The 27,048-nt window shown below is 29.7% G+C and overlaps 4 protein-coding genes and 1 long non-coding RNA gene across 9 annotated transcripts in view; 3 read left to right on the top strand and 2 right to left on the bottom strand.

Annotated features, from left to right (window-relative positions):
- Positions 1–27,048, top strand: part of LOC149879943 (uncharacterized) — a 113,384-nt gene that overhangs the window by 29,531 nt on the left and 56,805 nt on the right. The gene's annotated exons all lie outside the window — the stretch shown is intronic.
- LOC145195378 (ribitol 5-phosphate transferase FKRP-like) lies at positions 4,261–5,554 on the bottom strand. The gene has a single exon (XM_080073209.2). The coding sequence runs from the start codon at positions 5,394–5,396 to the stop codon at positions 4,698–4,700; it is 699 nt and encodes a 232-aa protein (XP_079929335.2). The 5' UTR covers positions 5,397–5,554; the 3' UTR covers positions 4,261–4,697.
- On the top strand, positions 8,556–9,904 carry LOC145194989 (uncharacterized). Of its 3 annotated transcripts, none has more exons than XM_080072749.2 (5): positions 8,556–8,712; positions 8,814–9,039; positions 9,120–9,332; positions 9,455–9,658; positions 9,744–9,904. In XM_080072749.2, exons 1-5 carry the CDS (start codon positions 8,604–8,606, stop codon positions 9,802–9,804), a joined length of 813 nt encoding a protein of 270 aa, XP_079928875.2. In that variant the 5' UTR covers positions 8,556–8,603; the 3' UTR covers positions 9,805–9,904. The 3 variants fall into 3 exon arrangements, with proteins under 3 accessions (XP_079928875.2, XP_079928873.2, XP_079928874.2); XM_080072747.2 differs by having other exon boundaries at positions 8,558–8,739; XM_080072748.2 differs by having other exon boundaries at positions 8,564–8,724.
- LOC149879948 (uncharacterized) lies at positions 15,207–17,615 on the bottom strand. 3 transcript variants are annotated; one of them, XM_090070967.1, is made up of 2 exons: positions 17,395–17,517; positions 15,207–16,144 (listed from the first exon to the last, which is right to left on the bottom strand). In XM_090070967.1, the coding sequence occupies exon 2, from the start codon at positions 16,042–16,044 to the stop codon at positions 15,334–15,336; it is 711 nt and encodes a 236-aa protein (XP_089927093.1). In that variant the 5' UTR covers positions 16,045–16,144; positions 17,395–17,517; the 3' UTR covers positions 15,207–15,333. The 3 variants fall into 3 exon arrangements, 1 of the variants encoding a protein (XP_089927093.1); XR_016446462.1 differs by lacking the exon at positions 15,207–16,144 and adding an exon at positions 16,151–16,342 and having other exon boundaries at positions 17,395–17,615; XR_016446463.1 differs by lacking the exon at positions 15,207–16,144 and adding an exon at positions 16,151–16,283 and having other exon boundaries at positions 17,395–17,615.
- Positions 18,125–18,889, top strand: LOC145194990 (uncharacterized). Its single transcript, XR_016446281.1, has 2 exons — positions 18,125–18,377; positions 18,736–18,889. It is a non-coding gene; the product is annotated as an uncharacterized LOC145194990 (long non-coding RNA).

Below are 27,048 nucleotides of genomic sequence, written 5' to 3'. Positions count from 1 at the left end.
AAAACCTATAACATTTGATTGAAGAAAAGAGACAGCCAACTAAGTCAGGTGAACACATATGCATAATTTCTTAAAAAATAGATAAGTCACACCATTAAATTTTGCAAAAACAACCAGAGATGCAGTTAAAACTTCACCGATAAAATAATATTAGTTTAATTAATAAAGCTCGTGAAAACTCTGTAGCCGGTGTGTAACAAACACTAATAATAATAATAATAATAATAATAATAAAAAGTAAGCCTGTTTTAGAGAACCATGACTCAGAGATTAAAACAATAACACTAAACGAAATTAAAGATAAAATCGATGCTAGAATTCAAGAAACATCTCTGGAGGGATAGAAACCAGTAGGAGAGATAGAAACCAGTATGAGGGGTAGAAAAATAATGAACAAAAAGAAAATTGTTGTGAAAATTTTAAAAGTTTTTTTATGATTTTTTTTTTATGGAAGGATTTTTAGGAGATTATAAAGGAATTCTCCTGATGAGAGACATTTTTGAAGAGATTCTCCTCTTGAAGAGAATTTTATAGGGAGAATTTTATGAGAAGAGTTATGAGAAAATCAAAAAGAGGATTTTTTGAGGAAGATTTTAAAGAGAAATTTTTGGGAAAAAAGAAAAGGAAGATTTCAAAGTGTTTGTAAGTAAAATATAGAAAGACAATTTCGCCACGAGTCCAAAGGTGGCAAGAAAAATTATTTGAGTGACTTTGATTATATATTATTATCGGAATTAATATAGTATTATTGTTTGCATTAATGTTAAAAGAATATATTCATGAGATAAACAACTGAGAATATTTATTAAGTAACATATGTAAGAATGTAATATATAAAGAATAAGAATAAGAATATAAAGAATATAATATAATTATTAAAAAAACTTTACAGAAATTAAAGAAATGTTTGCGAAGTTAAGCAATTCAAGTTTGGTATTAAAAAACAATTTTACGCGCGAAATCTTTGCATCGCTTGTTATCTAAACAAAGTAATGTTTCTGTTTTATATTTTACAAACTTTTTTTATTGACTAGCTTTGTACTTAGAAAAAACGCTAATTTTAATCAAATATGGGAATAAATTATTGAGTATGCAGGCATTTTTCACAGCTTCTATCAATTAAATTCTGACATTCGTTAAAATACCTTTTTATTTCCAAACTTTGTTTTTTAGCTTTTGGTTTCTGCAGACATTAAAATTCAAAATCCAAACTTCAGAAAAAAAGTTCAGAACAAATACAACTTTTTTTCTAGTTTTTAAAAAACTTTTCCTCACTAAAATATATATTCGGTTCTAGCAAAGATTAATTAGTTATTTGCAAAGCCTGGTAACTACATGGTATTACTAAAAATCTCTGGTTTTTGATTCTAATCTTTCAGTCTGATGTAGGCGTAAACAAACGCCCGCGTGCTTAGTGCTGTCACATTCACCAAGTTGTAAAGTATAAAGCAGAAACTTTTTAATTGGTAAGTTTTCAAAAATGTACTCAAAACAGGAGGAAAAACGACTTTAAGAATTTTATTTAGAAAATTTGGTCCAAAGGCAAAAAATTTACGCTTGACCAACTTAAAGCAGTAAAAGTTCATCTAAACACCATTTCTCAATCCGAAGTGCTGAAAAAAAAATCTGGACACCAAACGAATCGGGAAGACATAAGAAGAACGAAAGGAATGTTAGCTTTTTAAAACAACGTTCGAACACCTGCTCAAAAACTCAATTGTTCTTAACTAAAATGATGGCGAAGAAAACTCATTTCCACTAATTTGCCTGTTCTAGTGCGAAAAGGAAACTGCATCCTCGACAGTTAGTTGTGTATCACTTTGAAAAAAACTTTAACCACCAGCATTCTGACTTTTTTTACACGAGCAATATTGAACGAAATCCTGTTTGTGCAAAAGATCGCGCGGCTACAAATTATGAAGCAAAGGTGTTGCCTGGCTAAAATTTTCTAATAGAAGAATTTCAAAGGCTTATTTCGCTTTAAGTAGCTTTGCAACAAACTAATGTTTATGTAAAAATCAATAACAAAAGTAGCTGAGCATCAATGTCTTACAACCCAATATAGCGACTCCACACAAAGAAACTAGCATAATTCCTTACCTAGATAAAGATATAGGCTAAACGTTAGTTTTTTTCGCAAAAGGTGCCTAGCGCTTCTGAATGTCACTCGCGATCAAAGACTTTGATAATTACGAAAAAGATGTTCCAAGAAATTTTAACAAACTTTGCGTGAAGATAAAATCGTGCCTCAAATAAATTTATCTCGCAAAGCGGCATTAAAAACAATACGTCATCGAAATGAACAAAATAGCGAAAAAAAAGTCATCCCACGAGATTTTTAATAAGATGAATGAAAAACAACTTTTTCAAAATCATTTTTACTATTATTTTTGGTCAGAAAACGAATTCTGATTACCTTAATTAAAAAAAAAAAAATTAACTTTTACAAAATAAAGTAACAAAATAATAAAAAAAAAAATACAAAGTTATATTTCAGACATTAAAAAATCAAAGATGTTAAAAATGAACTAAAGAATTAAAAATAATATTTTCCTAAATATTTATTTTGTTTTTTTTCCTAAATAATGACAGAAGTCAAATATAAGTTAAAGGATAATATTGCTCAAAGAGAATATGAGAAATACAGGGTGACCAGAAAAAACGGAGACAAACATTTTAAATTATTTTTTATTAAACCAACAAAAATTAAGTAAAACAACGATGAATAACAACAATATGGATTTTCGGAATAATATACTTAGCCGGTTTCGAAGTGGCCTCCTCCCGCGGCGATACATAAGCCCAAACGCGTCTTGAAATTTTCAGCGATGGGCCTCAGGTCTTCTGGCGACAATCGATCCCATTCCCGGCGCAGCGATTGCTTCAGCGACTCCAAGCTTATGTGGCGTGTAGCACAGGCCCTGGCCTCCAAAATTGACCACACGCTGTAATCCATCGGGTTGATATCCGGCGAGTAGGGCGCCCATTCCGAAGATGCGATGAAGTCCGGAAAATGGGTCCTACACCAGTATTGAGTCGTTTTCGCCTTGTGAGCAGGGGCAGAGTCCTTTTGGAACGTCCAATTCACATCGCCGAAGTGCTGTTGGGCCTACGGAAGTACCACAGTCTCGAGAATGTCGCGTCAATAGACTTCTTGGTTGATTTTGACTCCTTAATCCACGAAAACGAGGGGGTCTTACTGCTAGCGCAGATTTCGCTCCAGACCAAGATGGACTGCGGATTTTGGCGGTGTTCAACAATGGCCGACGTGCCGGAAGCCTCAGCAGACCAGCTCCTGTCGTTTTGGTGGTTGTGCTCGACGATGAACAGCTTCGCGTCCGTGAACAGGATGCGCTCCCATTGCTGAGCAGCGGCCCGACGCTTGAGTTGGCGACATCTCTAGAGCCGCACACGTTTGTTTTCATCGGTGAGCAATTGAACTTTCTGGAGCTTGTAGGCACGAGGTTAAGCTCCCTTTTTGCCATTTGTCGCACCGATTCACGTTTCATTCCGGTTTCACAGGCGATTTTTCGCATGGAGACCCTCGAATTTTGCTTGACTGATGATCTGGCGGTTGGCGGACGTGTTGACAGTGCATCTTCTACCACTTCCTGGACGGCAACCATCGTGGCCGAGCTCCTTGAAACGATTGACAGCCTTGGACACAGTTTGCTTAGGCACATTAAGAAAGCGAACAATATCACATTGACTCATTCCTTTACGAAACAACTCCAAAATTGCACTACGTTTATTTGACATTCTAAAAATATAATATATTTTAGAGATATCAAACTAAGAACATATATATACTAAACATAAAAACATGGAGAATCCGAAAACCAATAAAATTAATTGGATATCGTAAAAAAATTTATTATTAGACCATATTAAATTTTGTCTCTGTTTTTTCTGGTCACCCTGTGTAAGTATATTTATTTGATGTAAATTTCATCCTAAGAACTTTGTTCAAAAGAGGTTAGATAAAATTTAATATTCCAATTAATGAATCTAAACTTATTATTTAGAGAAAAAATGGCTCACTATATTTCTCAAACCAACAACCCCAAATGAGTATGTAATATTTAGAAATGTACATATACTTGTGTGTAAGAATTTTATCCCCAAATTATTTTATATCTTTGTATATCTTGTATGTATATATTTTTATACCTTTATATATCTTTTACGTATATATTTGTTTTTGTTTGTATATCTTGTGTGTATATATTTTTATACCTTTATATATCTTTTATGTATATCTTTGTTTTTGTTTGTATATCTTTTTTGTATACATTTGTATATCTTTGTATACCTTGTATATATATAATTATATATCTTTGTATATCTTTATAAGTTTATCATGCATGTGAGCAAAAATGAATCCACAAAAAAAAAAGAAAAATATATAAACTATTATAGTCACAGTCATTAGTTAAAAAATAACTTTCAACAAAGGCAGTTTGATTAAAAAAAAAAAAACACTTGCACAAAACATTTTGATATTGAACACACAAATTTCAAAAAACCCACATGAATTGCAGAACAAATGTTTTCGAAATTTGTTGGCTTATTTATGTTGATGATTTTGTATCAAAGAAACTCAAAAGAGAAATATTTTTAGTTTTCTTCTGCACCAAAAATTTTTGCTCTAATAATTAGACAACATGAAGGTGAAAACTCATCATTGAAAATTTACTTCAACCATATAACCATGAAAACCAACATTTCCATTTATAAGGGAATGAAAATCTCCAACTCCAAGGATAACGAAATTGAATAAGTTTATTGTAGTTTAATGGAATCGATGATGTTTGGTTTATAAACAAAATATGTTGTCTTTTCTCCACTGTTGAAAATGGAAATGATTCAAACTTTCTGTGAAACTTTACAATTATATTGTCTTGATTCCATGGTGGATAGTGCTTTTCAAGCATCCACTCACCATTCTCATTTTTATACTTTTTCCACCTTATAATGTCTACATGAAAACCATTTAACTGTGCAACCATGGCATTTGCATCAACTCCATGGCTTCGAATTTCTTTTAGAGCCCTCTCCAAATTTGGATCGTTTAAAAGAACTGAAATATCACCGTCATGATCCCATGGCACAATATCTCCATATCGCATTGCTCCAAGTAGTGTTCCATAATCCAACCAATAGAAAACACCAACATTTTCAAATGATTTAATCACTGTGGTTAAAATGTAACGTAGATTACTTTTATCCTTACTATTAAGGTAACAGCTATCATTATAATTACCAAAAACTGAAGGAACCAGCCAAAAATGAAGATAAGAAACAATAAAAAGCAATGCAACCAACATCATTTTCAATGAAGGGACGCATTTTAGCCGACATAATAGCTTTTGAAACATGCTGAAATTGCTTAACATTCAAGAAATTCATAGCGTTTACTCAACATTATTGCACTTATAATCTCCACGTTCCTCACCTCCTTCAGTAACTAATGTTTACATTTCAAAAATTTCAACTCCATTCGCAAGTTTCAGTTCGTCTAAAAATGATGCAAGCTCACAAGACCATTGCGCAGAACCACATTAAAAGTAAACAAACTGATGAACTCAAAAGTATCTTTTAGAATTGACTTAAAGAAAATTCTTTAAAAAATTTTCATAATGAAGACGAGGCTTTAGAATGATGCTGAAAGGTATAAAAACTTAACTTTTTGGAAAAAGAACTGAAATTTTCACTATTTAAAGTAAAAGTTTAAAAAACACAAAAATTAATTTTTTCCTCTTTCATCTTCTGTGCTTTAGAGTACAGTAAAAAAATCTCTTAACTTTTTAAAACCTCGTTATTATCTAATCTAGGGATCCTTAGAAACTGAAAATTTGCGGAGTGTAGCATACATGATGACCTCAAGGCTAATCCTTTCAAAGATAAGAAACTGTTGAATTTTTATTTTCTTCCGTCAGTATTATTTTTCAAAGATACTGATTTACACAGGGCATTTTGAGCATTTAAACATAGTAAAGATCCGAGATATGATATATAGGGTGATCATATGCCGGATGGATAAAACTGCCGAACATCTCTTTGATTATATTACCAAATAAACAGCCAAGATTTTTCAAAACACTTAAATTTGAAATAAGTCCATCATATAATACACCCCCAAAAGATTTTTTACATAATATGTAGCCTAAAAAGCACTTCCAATGGCCTTTCCGTCCAACAAGCATAAAAACAAGTGCTTCCGTTACTAGCTTATCTGGATCATAGACTGGAATATCATTTCGATTATCAGTAAAATCTTCATATATTCTACTAACATTCTCAATTCGCAGAGCAGCCCAAATAGAATCAAAGAATAACATACAATCTTCTTGTGACAAATCCACAAAGGTTTTACTATGTAAAAATGGTTGCTACAGATTTGACTAAGTTTATTGAGTGTAAACTGTTAACGTTTAGTAGCCATTGCCCATCTCTTACAAAGATTTTGATCTTTTAAATAAAATTTGTGAAAAACAAAACTACTACCTTTCGCAAATCTACTTTTATAGCCAAAGGTTGAACAAGAAATAGCCATTGTAAAAAATTTAATTTTGCCTTCATAAAAACTTCAACCTTCGTTTATCATTTTTTATAACTTGACAGTAGAGTGAATTTTATTTTAAATGAACATGGAACCAACTTAGCAAAAAAAAAATTATAAATTTAAATACCGTTCATCTAATGGCAAAAAACATTTACAGCTGTAGTTTAGCCTAATTAGATAAGAGCTTGATATACCAGTAGTTCATTTATCAAATAAAAAAATTTAAAAAAGTACTATTAATAGAAAGTAAAAAATCAAACTATAAATTTCCGAATTTGTTAGCTTATAAATTTTACATTTTAAAATTAAAGCCAATGAGATTTCAGGAAATTTGGCTATTTTTTGGCCTCCTTGAAAGCTAACTGATTATTTCTGTCAATTTCATTTTGCTTTCTGGCTTCTTTAGATCACAAAAGGTCTGGTAATTATGTTCTTTATATAAACACATCTGAAGTTTACAAACATTAAATAAAGCGATGTAAAAAATTGTATCTTCAGTTTTTTTTATTCAAGGCCCACCGTTTTTTCTCCTTTTCGCACTACAAACTTTTTCAACATTGTTCTCGAGTTTTCTTAAAATAGTTCCCCAGATTTTCTCAATTTTCCTTTGATATTTATATTTCTACCGATTACTCGAATTGTACTTTTATCTTGACACAAATAAATCACGCTGCTCCTTGATCTTAAAGAATCATTCTCACAAGATATTTTAAAGGAATGAGTTGTTCTCGAGAACTTCTTGGCAAAGTTGCATCAACTTCTTTACATCTGTTCTCAATATTTGTCTCAAATATAATTTTTAGCTACTCCTTCAGTATTCGAATGCTCAACGTTTTCAATTTTCTCAAGGCTAATCTAAGCGTTTATTTCTTTCTCAAAGTTAGTGCTTAGGAGCAACATCTGGGTCTTATATTTGAGATCTAATGTGTTTCACTTAAAGTGGAATGCAGTTCACTTCCACTATTTGCTCGACACCTATCTAGCAATCTTAATTGGCTGCCAGTTTGTATTTCACGCAAGGTAGCTTTAATTTAAACTTTTTGCGCACTCGAAATTTCTGGTATATCCTTTTTTGATGGAAAATTCTTTTCGCTCAATTGGTCCTAAAAAATTGTTTGAGACCAGCTTGTTAACACTCCTTTCTCGTCAGATGAACTATTAAATATACTGGTTCCGGTAATTGAAATTTTTGATTGTTTGGCTTTTAATCATTCAATGGTTTCTTTCCACAATCCCATTTTCTCAGGATGCAGCTCTTAGTCCGAAATGAGTTCATCATTTTTCAAGAAAGCATTTTTGATTTTATTACCGTACTCTAAATGGTCAAGCAAACAAAGAAGGCAGGCATTCTTAGGAAATACGGTGTCAGACATGGTGATATCAGTTCTAGATATGGTGCTTCGCTCAGAAAGATAATGCTATTAAAGTTAAAGACGCAGTTCGTGAAAACTTTATCAAAACACAAAAACTGAAAAATTGAAGAATTGAAAATATGGGAGGAAATGTTCCAACGAGTGATGTTCTGTGTGTTGTTTAGGAAAAACCCACAAAAATTGCTCTTGGCTTTTGTCAGTTGAAACTACGCAGTACATGCTTTTTCTGGCTGTTGCTTGGACATATTTCTGCATTGCTTAGATTGAGCTAACATTTTTACCTTTTTCCTACCTCAAAATTTCAAATCCTTTCAAGACATTCTTAATAATGATTTATATATAATTTTTAGAGACCAAAATAACAGTTATCGCAAGTAGCTGGTTTGAGAAATTTAATGCAAATATGTTTAAAACATGGCAGTGTAATATTATGCAAGAGATGAAATGATGACGTATATTGCATATTACGATTAGTTTGGTCAGTAATTAAGTTTTCCATAATTTATTCACAACTTAGAACTTTTTGAGCGAATAAAAAAACAAGAAAAACAAGAAAGGAATTTCATCAAAAGCGGCCTTTGGGAATTCTGGCGTGAATAAATTTGTAAAAAATATTTTCTATGTGTCAAACTATTCTAGAATCAAAAAAAGAAGCTTAACAAAAAATGAAGTTGGTACTTATCCTTGTGTTATGTTCAGTTTCTGTTTGCTCGGAAGATAACTTATTGAGAGAATTATTTGAAGAGCTGGCAAATGAGCTCGATAAGAAGACAAGTATAAAACTTGGTAGTTCTGATAAAAGTAAAATTAATTTTATTGTACACATTCATTTTTTTATTTGAAAGCGTAAAATTTTGATTTAAACTTGTTTTTAGTTGCCACGAAAAGATTTTGTGAGACCGCAGGGTTAAATTGTAAAGAGTGCCCTTTGTGCCACCCTCACGGTTTGTGCATAAATACAAAAAATGACCAGGACATGAAATGTGTATGTAATTACGGAAGGACTGGACCGAGATCCTATTATCTCAACGAAACAACAGAAATGAATCGGATTATTGCTGACAACTGTTTGACAACGTGCGATTACTCGCGCTTTATCAAGTATAGTAAAATAATTTACTATTTTTATTTTTTCAAATGATTTTAAAATGAAACACATCACGTTGGTAAGAACTCTTTAGGAACAAAAAATGTGCACTTCTTGATGATCAAAAGTTAACATGCAACAAAACTAAATGCGAATCAACCGGACGAGGTAAATGTGTCGGTGAAAAATGTTTGTGTCATCGAGGCTGGGCAAGCTCGAATATTGAAGACTTTGACCCAAAATTCGGCAGGTTCATTACTTCAGATGTTTGTGACAAAGAATGCCCGGATCTTGGAGATGGAATTTTGTAAATCATTTTCCTTTCTCGCTTTTAGATTTTTTTTTCATTTTTCCTTTAATAAAAAACCTTCTAAATTTTTTTTCTCCAAGTTTAAGGCAGTGAGTTCTTAAAGGTATGAAATCTTTTAGAAATCCTAAATGTTTACCGCCGAAAATTTTACCAAGCATTTGTGATAAAAACTGCGAAAAAAACGATGGGAAGTGTGACAATACCACAAGGCGTTGTATTTGTGTTGAAGGTTGGACGGGAGAAGATGCTCGTTATGAGGAGTCAGGACGCATCTCTACGCTAGATTTTTGCGATGTTTATTGCCAGTATACAATCTCAAGAAGGTTAAATAGTGCTAAACTTTTTAAATGTAAGCTTTAAAGTCTTGAGTCTTTGCACTACTTTCTAATTTCTGTTTTTTATTTTCAGGAACCCAGATTGTGTGAATCGAAATTTCATTGAGAGGTCTCGCAAAAGAACAAAGAACTGAATACTTTACTACGTATCTTGCAAGAGAACGAAGAACTGAATATTTTAAGTATAAATTCTAAAAAAAAAAGTCAATATTTAAGTTAATTAATTCTGTAAAAAACATTCATTTTTATTTCGTTGAAGTTTATAAAGTTCGTGTTAAAACTTCATGAACTAGTTGCCTGATAAAATAATTGGCAAGCAAAACGCAAAGTTTGAATTCTCAGTAATTAGGAACTAACAACGAAACATACACTTAATATGAAAATATTATAGGACATATTTATGAAAAATGATTATAATAACTTTTAAATTTATACAATCAAAATTATTATTGAATTGCAATCAAAAACGTTAAATTACAATCAATGTAATTATTAAAAATGAAAGTATTAAAAATGAACATTTTAAATCATGGCAACGGGGGGTGGGATAATAATTCGAGGGTTAGCAGTCAAATGTATCACTCAAGAGGCGATCAAAGTCTAATTACTAATTTCGTATAGTTAATGCGTAAAAATACTTGTTAATAGAAGAATGTTAAAGAATTTAAAACAAATAACAGATGCTAATTTTCGAAAATATTATTTTTTTTTTTATCACTAAACGTTCACGCAAACCGACACGAAGAGATAAAGAAAATGATGAATGTGTTGTAAAAGTGATATAACTTACTATTTTAGGTGATTCAAGTGTAAGTAAGTCTCAAACATTTTGAAAAAAAAATCATTTGATTTAAAACTAAAGAAGATTTGTTTCTGATTTAAAAAATATATGACAATATATCTTTAATTAAGTCTTATATTATTTTTATATTATTTATATTTTGAACTTCTGTTCAAAAATTGTCCATGTTAACCAGAAAAGATTTTCTATAAAAATTAAAGTGAAAAAAAGAGACTCAAAGTTGATTTTCGTTCACTTATTTTTAAAAAATGTTAGAGGCAAAGAGATGATTTTTAATCTGTAAGAATATTTAAGTATTAATTTAGTAGCTAATATAGGATGCTCTTGTAATTGATTATCTTAATCTTGAAGATTAAAATGCGTCTTCTACTGGTGATGGCTGCAAAATGAAGTTTGGTGACTATTTTTTATCAAATGTTACAAGTAACCCTTCAGTTACATTTTGGTGATAATTTTTGATCAAATGTATCACGCAACCCTTCTGACACACTTTGAAAGAAGAATAGCACTAATTCTTAAAAGAAAATTAATGATATTTTTAAATATTCCAATATTAATTAATAATTAATTTATAAACTTTGTGAAAAGTTTACAAATTAATTGGTAATTAATATTGAAGCTATTTAAGAATAATTATTACAGCATCATTTTTATGCTGACATCATCATTTTTATGCTGACAAAAATGATGCTGTACTTAAATAATTAGTAGAGCATTTTTATCCTTGTCAGCATAAAAATGATGATGTCAGCATAAAAATGATGCTGTAATAATTATTCTTAAATAGCTTCAAATTCAGAGATTCTTAATATGTTTGAAGTTGTTGAAACACTGCAGAATATAAAAAGTACAGATAAGTATTCACTTCACTGCCTAGTAATAGAACTGATAAGTCAATTGTTGATGCTTTCATAGTTAAGCAACTCATTTCCAATGACATTAACAAGCAACCCTTCGCCATGTTTTATGATTCCAATTGCATCATTGTTTTGCAAAGAGTTTGCACCAGCAATGATCTTTTTAAGGACGATCAGCAATGATCTTTTCCAGGGATGCTCTGAACGCAAAGTAAATGAGTAGAAGAAAGGCATCTACGTAAATATACATTTCCAATCTAAAGAGAGGTAACAGCAATGAGTTCTCGTTTGTATACCAAGCATGTTTGCTAAAGAAATAATTGTCTATTAGATCGTTCAGTCCATTATGAAAATAACCTTCGCGATTGTATTTTTTGATGGAATTATACAATGTAGATTTTTCAAACGAAATTCTAATTCAACTTAGATGTCATTTCATTGCTTTTATTGAGAGCGTTTTTCCTTTGTGGATTTTTACTTTTATTTAAATAAATTGTTAAAGAATAGAAAAATATCGTCTATATTTTAATTATAACTAAAGGCGAATTACAAATCTGCTTAAGTATGTTTTTTTACGATGGATTTCAGTATGATACAAGTGCGCTCGGGATTTGTTTTAATTTATTTAAACTTGTATTTGAATTCATTATCATCATGTATTTTAATTCATTATCATAATCTATTTTAATTCATTATCATAATCTATTTTAATTCATTATCATCGTGCATTTTAATTCATTATCATAATCTATTTTAATTCATTTCACTTGTAAATGAATAATAATACTTTCTTTTGCTAACTCTAAAACTAGAAAATGTTGCACGACGAAGTACTGTGAGCTTTAATATGAAAATATACGTTAAATGCATGTAAAAATAGATGTTTGTTGTTCAATTTTATAGCAAAAAATGTTCCTGACGTGTGGTACCGTGATGTTCTCTAAGAATTAGACACATACCATATCGCCTTATCGCCTTGTATTATCAATAAATACGCGATTACGCAATACGTGATACGTGAAGCTAGGAAGTAGAAAGTTTGTTTTTATCGAGAAAACACATATAGAGATACAAAAGTAAAAGGAAATGAATCTTCATCGGTACTATAAAAACTTATTCCCTAGCGCTTAGTAATTCGAAAGGTTCGACGCGCACGGAAAAAAACAAAAAAGAAAAAGTCTGAAAGTTTTTTAAAAATCCTGAAAATGTGTCCAACGAAATCATGCTTCAAAGAAAATGTAATCGTAAAATAAACTACTACAATCTTTATTTCTCAGCGAAATAAAAAAATTTTTATAAGAAAAAGCTCCTGCTCAAAATTTAATTCAAAAAATTTTTTAGATTTACAACAAACTTGCGTAAGTGTTTTAAACTGAAACAACTTCGAATACGCCACGCGATTGAATCGCTAGACGGACAAAAGGCAACTCGTTGATAATATTTTCACAACAACATTTTTCTTATTGGTAACAACTAGTGATGTTAATTATGGCAAACATTCCAGAGCGTTTAGCCATAAGCAGTTAAAGTGACGTTAAAATATAGTCTATTTTTTAAAAAGATTTTATGAAAAGATTTTAGTTCCAATTTTACAGAGCTTTTAATACCATTTAAGAAGATTTGAAGAAGAAAATCATTCAATCATCCTGTTGTTATGATGGATTTGAAGAAGAAAATCATTCAATCTTCCTGTTGTTATGATGGATTTGAAGAAGAAAATCATTCAATCTTCCTGTTGTTATGATGGATTTGAAGAAGAAAATCATTTAATCTTCCTGTTGTTATGATGGATTTGAAGAAGAAAATCATTCAATTTCCTGTTGTTATGATAGATTTGAAGAAGAAAATCATTCAATCTTCCTGTTGTTATGATGGATTTTACTTTTAGAGAGTAAATACTTTTTAATTTGATTGAACCAATTTATTCAAAAGGAGAAAAAATGTGTGCTAGATTGTCTTGAAAAAACTAGGTTAAAATTGTGAAATCTATTTTCGTTTTTTAAACTTTTCAACGTATACTGCATTTTGCACCCACACGCATCCAAGCTAATTTTTTATTTATGTTTAGCAAAAATCCTTTAGCTGTACAATTGTAATTTATCACCGCATCCTTCCGGAATATTTTGTAATTTAATTTTTTACTAATTGTGGGTGTTTCAAAAATGGAACAGTATGAAGAATGGTTCAAACATTAGCAATAAGAAAGAAATTCTTTTTATTGGATTTTATTTTGCAAAAATTTTGTGTTACTGATGTAACTCGAGTTTCAGAGAGGTCTTTGCGGTTAAAAATTTCATTTACTTTATTTTTCTCTATGAACTGGTCTGCAGATGATGGAGCGTTTTTTTAAATGAAATTAAAAAATTGGTTAGAATAGTCAGTTGTAGAATTTAAAATATGTATATTTCAACCCTGTCCCTTTATCACCATCCGGAGAAAGATTAAAGATGGCTTAAAAGAACTTTGAAATCGTGAAGTGACTCTGAAATAGTCAATCGTTTATATGGTCACAGAAACCTAACTACTTTTATTAGAAAAAGTTCAGATCATCATCATCATCATCATCATCATCATCATCATCATCATCATCATCATCATCATCATCATCATCATCATCATCATCATCATCATCATCATCATAATCAATCATAATCAAAAAAAAAAAAGAAATCAGGTGATCTTATTCTTGATGGCAGGCAGTTAAATCGTAAAGAGGTATTTGCTTATTATAACAACACTAAATGTCATGTTTATAAAAAGGCGGTATAATAAAAACAAAATTTAAAAATCGTATATAGGACTTATTTAGACAAACCAAAACTTGATTTTGGTAAATCAAATGCTGGAAGCACAGCTCACAGGCTCTTTATGAAGCTGGATGTAAGATTACGGAATCGGACGCTAATCTCATTAAAAGCTTCCTTTGGCTATGACATTAACTTAATCAAATTTAAAAAATTTTGATTAAGTTTATATCAAAACATTTTATCTAAATCTACATCCGTGGTACAATATGCCTGTTTCTGTGCACAATGTTCTTATACATAGTTCGGATATTATTAAAACATGCATGCTTCTAATCTGGCGTCTCACGGAAGAGTCTAAAGAAGCTCGCAATAAAGATTTCCGTCGATTCGACGAGCACCATACCAGAAAAAAAAAATTTATTTCCGTAAAATATTGATTTGCTTAATATTCGTTTGGTAAAATCCGATCCTATCATCAACTCACACAGTGAAGTGCCAACTAAAAGAACCAATAAATTACCTTTGAATTTTCTGAATTTAATTGTTCCGCCTTTAATACCACCGCATCAAGTTGGAAGTAAAATTCTTTGTGACAACGAAGATTAGTTATGGTCTGATTCGTCAGATTCTGAATATGACAACGATTCATCCGATGATGTATTTTAGAATATAATATTTGTTAACTTTGCATTATCAACTCAATTATAGTTACTATTTACATATATTTTTTAAATTTTCCCTTGAAAGGATTAGTTTTATCACAAAATGCGTATTTGTTTTTTTACTTTTTATACATTATTTTAGTTTTTTTTAGTTTTTATTTTTTTTTAGTTTAAAAAGAAAAAATAACTTTTTAATCCATTTTTTTTTTATTCCGTATTTAAGTTTTTTTTAATATAAAAAATTCTCCAAATCTTTTCAAAAATGAAAAATGCATAACTAATAACTAAAACATTAAAGTATTATGATCACATCCATAATAATCAAATCATTGAACCAAATTTTTTTGCACAACTCGCTTGTTGTCGGTAATTCACCGTGCGCCGTGTTTAAAAAAATTCAAAGGTTAAAACCGTTACTTCTTTTTTGGATTCAAAACTCTTCAAATTAAAGTGAAAATTTTAAAAATATATTATAAAACAATTTATTCTTGAAAAATACTGATATCTCTTAAATCCATTAAATCTCTGTAAACTATAACGTTCATTTAATAAAGTAATATTTTTTGCTTAACGATAAAAATATGTCACTAAATTATTAATACATCATAAACCCATCAAAACCTCGAAGGTTCCCGCTTGCTAATCGATTTTTCTTTGTATTGTTTTCTGCTTTTGAATGTTTTAAATTTTGCATGGCATGAATATCTGGGGTCTTTTTAATCACTTTGCCTGAAGGTTTTGATATCCAGAAACCGCTTGATTGATGATGAGTTGGTAGGAAAATACTTTTTTGCATAGGTTTCTCCTGTGCAGGTAGGTGCAGCAATGGATTATTAGATTGTTTACTTATATTTTGTTTCTGAGAACTATTTTTTTCTAAGTATTTTTTACTGGCCTGCGACTTTGAGTTATCACTTTTAATAGATTTGTTTTTTTCGAAAAATTTCGCTGTATGTTCGTTCTTCGTAATCTGCGCTCCTTGTTTGTCTGCACCCGTGGCACTCGTGACAGATGTTAGTATTAGAGATTTGTTTTTATTATTGTTACCGGTTGAGAAATATAATACTAAATCATTAAAACATGGGAGGTTAGTTGAAGCGTTATTTTCTTTTGTGCAGTTGTTAAGTTCTTCTTTTTCTTCAAATTTCTCAATGACATCATCCAAATAGCTAATGACGGACTCTTCGGTGGTTTTCGTAAAATTTTCGTAAGCTGCATTTAAAGAGTTTGTAATGCTAGCATCAGCCGTTCGCATCATTTTGCGTGGTACAAATGTTATTACAACAGATGAAGACGAGTCAGTCATTTTTTCGAATATACTATACAAAGTTTTAACTTGAGTCGAAGTTTTTAAATTTGTTAATGAGATAACATTAATGTTCCTAACAATACAACTTGTAATGATTCTGTAAAAGTTATTAAACAATTAATTATAATCTCATCAAATATTTTGCGAGTGTTTCATATTTGTTACAGCACTTGCAATATGTTAATGATAGTTACGATAGTGTCATGAAACATTTTACTCGTTTAATATCTGATAATCTATAATCGGTAATATAATATAATTCTGCGTTAAGATCTGATATCTGGTATGGAATGAACTGGAAAAGGAAGTTGTACCATACATCTAAAAACTTGTGTGTTATATATATACATAAAAACTCAAATATGTATGTGTATATAAATTTTACATGTATACATATGTGTGTGTATTTATGTATCTGTGTCTGTATGTATACATATAAAACACTCAAGACATCAAACATACGTACATACATACGTACATACATACATACATACATACATACATACATACATACATACATACATACATACATACATACATACATACATACATACATACATACATACATACATACATACATACATACATACATACATACATACATACATACATACATACATACATACATACATACATACATACATACATACATACATACATACATACATACATACATACATACATACATACATACATACATACATACATACATACATACATACATACATACATACATACATACATACATACATACATACATACATACATACATACAATGGAAAACATGATATTTAAAAATAAATGATTAAAAATTTTTTTCTTTTAAAAAAAATAAAAATAAAACAAAATACTCTTTAAAAATTGCATAATACTGAATAACGATAAACATTTATTTTTGAAATCTATTATTATTTATCATTATTTATGCTAAATTTTTAATAACATGATGACTATCCCATAGAGCCAACACTTGTTTGAGTTTAGAAAATGGGAAGGCTTCCTTTAAAGAAGGTTGACAGAAACAATAACTATTCGAATATGTTCAAACATTTCATGTAAAAGTTTTTTTTATTGAATATCTCAAAATATTGATTTAAATAAATAACTATTTTGTTGACATACCATCATTATTCTGGAAAAAATCAAAGTTTTATAAAAAATAAAATCAATTGACTAAATGAATAAAATATCAAATTTACATCTTGGAAATAAAAATTTTTAAAAAAAGATCATTTTTTTATTTTGGAGTGATTTTTACCAAAACCAAGTCGACACATAAGCTAACTCTAACGATGTATATGCAATGTAAATATTCACGTTATATATAAAATAAACATGAGTACCGACCTTTATCTTATGCATATTATGTATAATATTTTCCTAATAAACTTTAAAATATGTTCTCATTAAAAATCTGTTCATATTCTCGAAACATGTGACGTAATTTTTTTCCATTCGATAAATAATCCATGTAATTAAATATAAATCGGATACCTAAACTTAGTTTCTATGACAACATTTTTTATGATGACTTTTTTTTAATAGCTTTCACGAGCAAATCTTTTTAACGCTAGGTAAGTGGGAATTTTAACAAAGAAATTCTTAGATTATTTTTAAGCCAATGTGATTACACTATTAGTCATTTAGCTGGGTAAATCAGCACGCATATGTCCTTGGACTAGCCTAAAAAGTGCGTCTTTTCAGTCACGCCTGCTTTAAAAAGTGGTTTTCTTTACCGAAGATGTTAGGCAAAAATCACAATTATTATTACTATTGATAAGTTAATGAATTATATTTAGAGATAAATATTTTTTTATTACTGCGCAGCTGCAACTTTTTTTTTGAAAACATGATTTAATAAGATACTTTTCCGTTGAAATATTTTTTTTTACAGTAAAGAAAATTATTATTCAAATATTCTTAATGAAGTGAGGTAATTGTCTTATCTTGTAACTCACATAATAATCTGGTTGTTTATCTTTTTTGAAATACGCAAATAAAGGCAGCTTTTTCATCGTGTCGTAGAGGAAATTCAATTTAAAAGTTTGCAGTAATAATTAAAAGCATATGGTTCTTTCCAGAAATTTCGTCACAACGTTTCAAGATGTCATTCTCTCATACGCTTCCACTAACCTGTATATAACGTTATTGCAAAATATAACTTTTTAACTCATCGTAAAAAAACTCAAGAAGGTCGAACTTATATTTTCCTTTAGAGCATGAAGCCAGCTGGAAACTTATCAGTTTTGATTTTGCTCATAATGCTTATGGTTGTGGTCGAATGTAAACCTCAAGGATGTGTAGCTATAAGGTTTCGAAGGGCTTGTTCAGTAAGTGCTTTTTTCTGCGTCTCACATTCAAGTCGAGATTTTGCTAGGCGAATTGTTAGTAAAAAAGAAAGCAGAACAGAAAATTCATGAGATTAACTTTTTTGTTAATTACGCGTAGACTCGCGTAGATGCAATGTGCTTGCGCAAATTATGAATAGTTATAAAAGTAGAGGAAAAGGGTGTTTAGTTTAAACTTCGCAGAACTTTCTTGTTGCACCAACAGGTGTAATTAATCATTAAGAAGTTTTTTCACGAACTGTAGATAAGATAAGATTGGTGATAAGATAAGATTGGTGATAAGATAAGATTGGTGATGTTAAGATAAGATTGGTGATGTTTAGGAATTTATTTATTTCAGAACAACTTCATCAAAAGAACAGAACTGATTAAAAGACAACGCGAGGAAGATGATAGAAGGACATCTAAAGCTAAAGAAGATTTATTGTATGACTTATATAAAGTGGTAAATGAATCCAATTAAGAAAGATTGGGTTTTTACGACCAAACAATGACATCTTTTTCTGTTTCTTCGGAAATTAGTTACTTAAAGTATCGAGTAAAAAGAAATATTTGCATTAAAAAGCGCATATTAAAAACTGACGCTCTTCCAAAACACACTTTCACACACGTAATGAGATCTGGAAAGCTTTGCACTCCGTGATTGGATATACTAAAATTAAAAAAACCAGTTATACTGAAGTTAAAAAATTGAGTAATGCTAAAGCTTCTAATCAAAGATTTCCTTGGAAACATTTATTTGAATTTTAGAATTTTAAAATAAAGATTTTCCTTCAAATAAGATTTGTTATTTGTTTTAGATTTTTTTTCAAACATATTACTTATGCGTTAGAATTTCTAACAAAAGTTTAAAGGTACTATTGCATAAAAGCAAATAATTAAAAAAACTAATACCAAAAGATAGCTAATGAAAATTTGGAATTTATCATTGTATTTCATATCACGTTGTCTTATTTCAATACGTTTTTTTTTTGTCACGAAAAAACTAATATAAAATCTTGGGTGCTAAACATCATCTAAATATTGATGATTTCCTGGCAAATTCAGTTTTTCAATTTATTTTTATTATTAGTGTAAGCTAATTGATTGTTATCATATTTGGGATATTATGACAAAATTGATATAATATATATACTTTTATAGCGCAAAGTGAATCAAATTCTGTTTTTTTAAAAATATCTGACTTAATTCGTTTTGACCCAGCATCAGAGATATCCTTTTAAAAGAAATGCACCATTTGGCTTTTTAGAATGAAGATAAAAATGAAGCTTTCTATCTATAAAACTTTATTTTTACAACCTTAAAAGTAATTTAAACTTTTTTTAAAAAATTTACGAACAAAACAAATTTTAAATATTTTTATGAAAGTATTGTTTACCTACTTTTTTTTTTTTAGATGTTCGCACCAAGTTCAGCAACTACATTTTTTTTTTTTTATAAGCATATGAAATTTTTGAAACAGGCTCGGGTATGCTTAAGCAAAAAGTTAAAAGAGGCTCAAAAATAAAATATGCTTATTTCAATACTTTTTTAAAGTGTGCGCGTTACTAAAGGTTAATGGGTATAAGAAAAATAAAAAATTGACTTAAGCTCTGTATTTGCCTTGGTTTTAATGTAGCTGAATAATGTTATAGTATAATAATAAAAAATAAAACATATATACTATATACAAATGTTATCAATGAAATCAAAGATAGAACTTAGAAATAAAATAAACATTTTAAATATGGTTTTAAATAAACTACACATTAAAAGTGAGAGAGAGAAAAAAAAGAGAGAAATAAAACACTTCAAAGCGACTCTTAAACTTTATGTTTTTATGCTTAAGTATTGAGGTTTAGGTTTTCCAACACAATGACTTCATTACTTCATAAAGTCGTTGCATTGCAAAACATAAACTTCGATTTTTGTTGTTTTTGTTGGTTTAAATTTAGAAATATATTTATTTAAAGTTTTTAATTAAATAAAATTTAAATTTTTCAAATAGTTCATCGAGGCTCAAGAATATGCTTACATATGCTTATTTTTTTTCCAAATCTGAGCCTCTATATGCTTATAAGCGTTATGCTTGTAAAAAAAAACAACATGTAATTAAACTAAAAAAGTTGTTTTAATTTAGGCAACATTCGACACTTTTATGTGACTGTTAAAATGTTAATAAAAAAAACTTATAAACCATTCTTCATTAAGTAGGTTACAGCTCTCCATCGTAGAAGTTTAAAACACTTTTTGGCATCAACAGTTTTTGGGTTTGTAGCTTATTTAATTAGATCTAGTTTGAGGACAAGTAAGTTTTAGTACGATTAAAGTTTTGTTGTTTGTGGACTTAATCAACTTGTTGTTTGGAGTTAATGGATTGAAGATTGAACTTTACAATTCAGCGTCTAATAATGCTTTTAGTTTGTAGGTAAATAGGAATTTCCTATTTTTCGCAACAGTTAAATGTTAAAGGTGAACTTTCTTAATCGTACTGCTAAATTAAAATGCATTTTTAAGGTAAACGCCCTTTTAACCGAGGCATTCTCTTTAAATATCTTTAAGTTACTTTATGCAGAGGGGCGGTTCTTCTCGTTCCAGACTTGATGTTTGATGTGAAAAACATCATCTTTTGAATAGAGATTGATATTATTATCAATACTGTGATAATAGGGAAAAAGTATAAATGTGACTAGCAATAAAGCTGATAATAAAATATTTTGCCATCAAAAATAAATGATATGAACTGGGAGTGGAAAAAAATTTTAATTTGTTTTTTTATGTTGAAGTTTTTATATAAAAAATTGACTTCAGCAACGTTAAAAATCTGTCGATCGAATTTTAATATTACCTTAACATTACCAACCATAATTTTACCTACAATCTTAATATTATCTTGTTAAAGCAATAACTTGCTGAGACGATGAGCCATTTTTGGCTTGTTGAAACAAAAAAAGTGATCTTTTGCCAGAGCCTGAAGTCAATTCTGGAAATTCTTGAAAAAAAAAAAAAAAAAAAAAAAAAGTTGCTGAGAATGTTCAGATCGATATCGAGAAGGCGTACAAACTTTTGCAAAAAAGATCAATATAGTCGTTTTAGGGTATAGTTACCATTTCGAACGTATTTATAATTGCTTAGACAAACATTTTCCTTAAAAAAATGCAAAAGAGTTTATTTTCAGAGAGAATTTATGTAATAAGATCAGGATTGGTTTGTTCACTAATAGCAGTTCAGGCGCGGACCTAGTGTACACCTATCGCGTGCTTAAATTAATAAATACTTAAGAAAAAAAAAGAAAAAAAAAAATACTGGGAGATCCCCTGTCTAAGTTTAATTCTTTCTGAAAAATTACCATCTAAAATCAAGTTATCTATAGGGTTACTTTATGCTTAAAGATTCTTAATTTTAATTAGTTAACGTTTTTTGTGTTTAATTGTTTTTTTAATAACGATTTAAAATTGTGCTCTTTTTAAGGTTACTTGTAACATTTTGTTTCATTCCTAAAAAATTGAAATAATGAGAATTGATAACAAAAGCAACACAATTTTCTTTTTTGCGCCATTAAAAAAATGTTTTCTCGATGAAACAAACTTTTTCCTGCTTCGACTCAAAGAAAGAAAGCAATTTTGAAATTTGTCAATTTTCTCATATTTCTTAACTTTTTATTTTGTTTAAATTCTCCTTTGATGAGCAGTATAAAACTTTTGCAATAAGCAGAATTTTCTATTTATTCTTTAATGAAGTGGTCATCTTTTACTTACTTTTAACAACAAATGGCATTGATTTTACGCTTTATTGTTCCTAAAAAATGAGAAGAGGAAATGAAAAAATACACTGTTCAAAGACGATCTCTCTATCTGCTAAAAATATCCCAAAAAAGAGCTTCCAGCTAAGCAGCTACCCAATTTCGGAAAAATCCTACCATATTCTCACTTTTTAAAGTGCTGGCTTTAAATGCAGAATTGTCAGTAGAAGACATGTTATGTACATGAAATTGACAAACACTCAAACTGACATATCCCAATCAATTTGAGTGTTCGTTTTTCATGTATAACTGAAGTTATAATTATTTGTGGAATTACAAGCTCATCATCAAATACAATTAAATCAACATTCACATTTGATTTGAGAAAGATAAAAGTAACATCAACAGTTTAGAAACGACCGAGAAAGATCTTAATTCATCTTTCGATAAGGAATCTTATAGCAAGGAATTTAATTGTGTGTAACCTTTTCATGTTTACTTTTTATATCAATATTTTAAAGTTAACCAACTCGATCTTGGTTTTGAATAATCAGTTAGATTTAAATTTTTAACTTTTCAATTTTTTTACCGTTAGTATTACTCATGGCTCTTAATGAGCTTAATGGGTTTTCTATTAAATCAATCAGCTCAGATTTTCTTAGTTTTGAATAACCAGACTTAAGCTTTTCATAATACTTAACTTTTTTAAGGAAAGAACCGTGGAGCGAATCTCTAAGTTCTTTTAAAATTAATTGCATATTTATTGTTTCATACACGATCATCCCAGAAGGTATTGCTTTAGATCTTTTACCTATGAATTTAGAAGATTTGTACAAAACAAGGGAAAAATAATTCCTCTCTAACTTCTACAGACTTTAATGAAAAAGATTTTGGTTTTTTCTTGCATCACAAAGCCAAGAACAAGTTTTTTTTTAACGTTCTTTATCTTTCACACTCATAGCGCTCTGCGCCAGTGCTGTCTCACGCGCTCGACTGACTCTTTTGGAGTCTTCACCCGATTGATCCAAATATAATAAATTACATTTTTAGTTACAGATAACTTTAATCTTTCCACTTGTTTGCTTACATCAAGAACAGATATAGGGATTTGATACAAGTTCATTCATATTGTAAACTTAACCTGAATGACACAGCATTTCTATACACAAGATCAATTTTTTTGTTAAATAAAATTAATGTCATATATAGCAGCAGGATATTTAGTCAAATATAATGTAACGTATAGCTTTGTTAGATTTACATTATCAAAGATGGCTGGATTCTGAAGCTGATAAATATCTTTTTCAGTTTGAAATCCAACCAAAATGAATCTAGGTATTTTTGGTGATGATTTTACTGAGACCCTCCAAGTAAAGATAGATGAGGCAGGTACATCTAACTGATCACACTTTTTCATCTTATAAGCAATAGCCAAGGTCACTTTGGTCTCTATTGTTTTTAAAAGTTCAAACTTCTCTAACAATGAAGGTGTAACTTCTGGCATCCACCAATAAAATTTATTCAGCGTTACTTTACTGGCAGCTCCTATATTTTTTCTCACAATAGCATCATCGTCGGACTTTCTTTTAAGTGTTAGAGCATGTTTAATACCATAGACAGCATCATAATGCGCACAAAATCCAAAGATGTGACGTAAAGGTACTTTCAAACTAAATATCCTCTTTGATTCAGGATCTTGAGTGATGATGCTTGTCTAATAACGAAAACCGTATTACCTGGTAATTTAGTTGCGATTGATATTGTTTTACGCTACGAAATTTAATTGAACCAAATGGTTTTTGTGATTTCATCATTGCATAAATTTTATCACCATACAGTAAAATTACTTATATTGCCAAGCCTTGACATTTGAGATATTCATTCGTAGTTACTTCAATTTCTTTCATCTTTTCTTTTTTCTGTTCTAATGACTTTGCAACTACTTTCTGATATCTATGTTCTGAATCTGCAATCTTTTACACTTCACATCCAATTACTGATCTACATCATAAATTTTATTTCAGATCTTTTTGGTTTTCGTCTTGTGATTTGCAGCATATCTCCTTTGAGCTGTTCAACTTACGTACTAACCTATCAATATCAATAGCTTTCTTCATACCACTTCCATCAATCAAAGCTTTAACATCTGTTAAACAAGTCTTTGGGTCTGCGTACCTTTGCAAAATATCTTTTGCTTTTTGTGTCACATCGCTCCGTCCAATATATTTTTCCAATACAGAGAATTTTCCAGACTGTGACTTTGGAATAAGCAACTTGAATGCAGCTTTATCTATTAGTTTTGTACCAACATCTAAAGCCTTTTTATAAATTTGTTTAGCAGCATCTTTACCAACATTCGTAGTTGCAGATTCAATTTGTTTTGCTCCCTTACTTGTGAACAGCCTAATGAGCATCCTTGAAACACTATCAAAGAATCCAGCACTTCTATAGACATACTTTCTTTTAAATCCATGTTTTTATCAAGTAAGCATGTTTATACAACAGCAAGATTATTTTTTTTTAAGAATTTGTGTCAAAGACTTGTTGCCTTTTTAAATTATCACATAGTGAGACAGCTTCATTCTTTAGAAAATAACAAGTCAATTCTAGCTATAAGAAATCAATTCTATTTACTAATAAAATTGAGTCAAAAGGTAAGAGTATTGTGTTAACGCTTTCAGCGTCATTTTGCGAAGCACTACCAACACCTTTAACAGCTTTGGATTTATTATAAATGGGTTAATGGAACAATATACAAAGGAGCTTTGGAGCTTTTTTTGTAACCTCTTTTTAGTACATTTGTACTTTTCATAATTTCCGAATAATTTTTATGATCTTCATCAGTATATATTTTATCATCTGGTTCTTTCATAATTAATTCCCAGAGACCTTGTGTACCTTCATATTCTTTACAATCTACTATAATATTATCATTAGATAAACTAACTTCAGCATCACCTGTGCTTAATTAACGATTTATTTTTTTTTTTAATATCCATGTAATAGAATAAAGATGAAGCATTCGACCATGTAACCAACCGTAAACAAATGGATACAATTTAACATTTATTAAAAAATTGCAACAAAACTTTCCATTTTTTCCATTACAACCATTTTTTCCATTGCAAATATTTTTTCCATTGCAATCATTTTTTCCATTGCAACCATTTTTTCCATTGCAACCATTTAAGCAATCATAAACACATGGATACAACTTAACAATTTATTATAATTGCAACAGAACTGTAAAGTTTTTATATTGTAACCATATAAGCAACCATAAACAAGTGGATACAGTTTAACCATTTATTACAAATTGCAACAGAACTGGCCAACTTTTCTATTGTGAATGCATTTTTAAGCGCTGACCGTTAAGCAACTGGCAAAAGTGGTAAACTTTTAAGCATTGTAATTAGAAAGAGATTTTTTAATTTGAAAAAAAAGTTTAATAAAAATAGATAAAACAATAAAATTATGCTGATATGAAACGTAACAAATATTTTACATGAAACACAAAATTCATGGTAAATGAAACACAAAATTCATGTTGTTGTTTCATGCAGTTCTGTCTCGCACACTCAACAAGAATCTATTCCAGTCACTGTTTCGTACAAACTCATTTACAGTGCTTTTGATAGCTTCTTCTCTAAATCTATTAATGAGTGATGTTTTTTCATCTTCATCTATCCTATTACGTGTATTCTGTTTTTTCTCTTCCCTCATCTGTCTAAACTTTATAATTAATAAATATATTATAATTAACAAACTTTATAAATTCAGTTAGAACAAAAGAAAACTCTTCTTTTGAGACAAAACAATATCAAAAATAGTTTTCAACTTTTCTTCTAGTTTTTATCTTTTCATACTTTTTAGCTTTTCATAACCGTTTTGCGAAAAAATTCACCAACATAACTTCGAAATCCTAAGCCTTTAGCTATTGACTCAAAAGCTACTACTGCTGGTGCTGCAACATTAGTGGATAATAGTCCAACACCAACAATACCTAATCTCATAGATGTAGCTGTAAGTGTTGTGTCAGTATTACTAATTCGAGATTCTATGATGTTTCTTACTTTTCTCTAATGGATTGATAAGATTCCAGTAAACGCTGAATTTCGTTAATATTTTGCGATCCAGAGCCAGGAATATGCTCACTACTTATATCTAATTGAGGAGCAGTTGGATAAATGTCGGATAATTTTTCATATTGGATAAATTTTCATGTCATGTCGGATAATTTTTTTTCTAGATTCTTCCAACCCATGGCGCAAAGCGCTGCTTCTTTAATTTTCATTTTTACAAATGAAAGAAAATTAATTTGAGCGCTCAGAGTTTTTCTCCATGACGCCTTCAGCGTTACTCCAAGTAATGCAACATACAAATAGCTTTACTTTTTTCAATGAGTGCATCAATGCAACATCAGCATCAGAATTGTTCTTAATAGTAATCGCAATATCATCAACACTTTCAAGAAAAATCTCACTTTGCTACTTTTCGCTTTAAGACATTTTAAAGAAACTATCTACATTTCTTTTGACATGGACACACCAAAACAATGACAAATCCTTAGTTTTGCCAGCTGGTATTGTGATATCATAATCTTAATATCTAATAGCGTTTTAGTAGTTAAAGTAAGAGTACTTTAAGTTAGTTTTTATTTTAAGTTGGTGTTAAGTTTATATTTTAAACATTGATCTTTTGTAACCCGCAATTTTTTTTAAAAAAAAAAAGGGGAGGGGGATGGTGCAAATGATCAGTAGCGCCTGTATTTTTTAACTAATTTCTTTAAAAAAGTTGTATAAATAATAAGTTTATATTATTAAAAGTATAGCATAATGTCAGTTAATGTTATAATCTTAGTCGTTTTGTATACATTAAAATTTACTTATGTTTTGGATGGAAAAACATCTTAAACCTGCTTAATTTTAAAAT

This window comes from Hydra viridissima, unplaced genomic scaffold, assembly GCF_058129835.1.
Source record: "Hydra viridissima isolate aposymbiotic clone 2 unplaced genomic scaffold, HvirCarnegie_v1 scaffold_13, whole genome shotgun sequence".
NCBI lineage: Eukaryota > Metazoa > Cnidaria > Hydrozoa > Anthoathecata > Hydridae > Hydra > Hydra viridissima.
This window is presented reverse-complemented; position numbering and strand designations above follow the sequence as displayed.

What these genes read in the sequence shown, in the direction of transcription:
- LOC145195378 (XM_080073209.2), bottom strand. Translation starts at nt 5,396, where the DNA reads ATGTTAAGCAATTTCAGCATGTTTCAAAAGCTATTATGTCGGCTAAAA.
- LOC145194989 (XM_080072747.2), top strand. Translation starts at nt 8,604, where the DNA reads ATGAAGTTGGTACTTATCCTTGTGTTATGTTCAGTTTCTGTTTGCTCG. An exon ending in ACTTGGTAGTTCTGATAAAA is followed by an intron (nt 8,740 to 8,813) that starts GTAAAATTAATT and finishes ACTTGTTTTTAG; the next exon opens with TTGCCACGAAAAGATTTTGT. An exon ending in CAGTATACAATCTCAAGAAG is followed by an intron (nt 9,659 to 9,743) that starts GTTAAATAGTGC and finishes TTTTATTTTCAG; the next exon opens with GAACCCAGATTGTGTGAATC.
- LOC149879948 (XM_090070967.1), bottom strand. Translation starts at nt 16,044, where the DNA reads ATGACTGACTCGTCTTCATCTGTTGTAATAACATTTGTACCACGCAAA.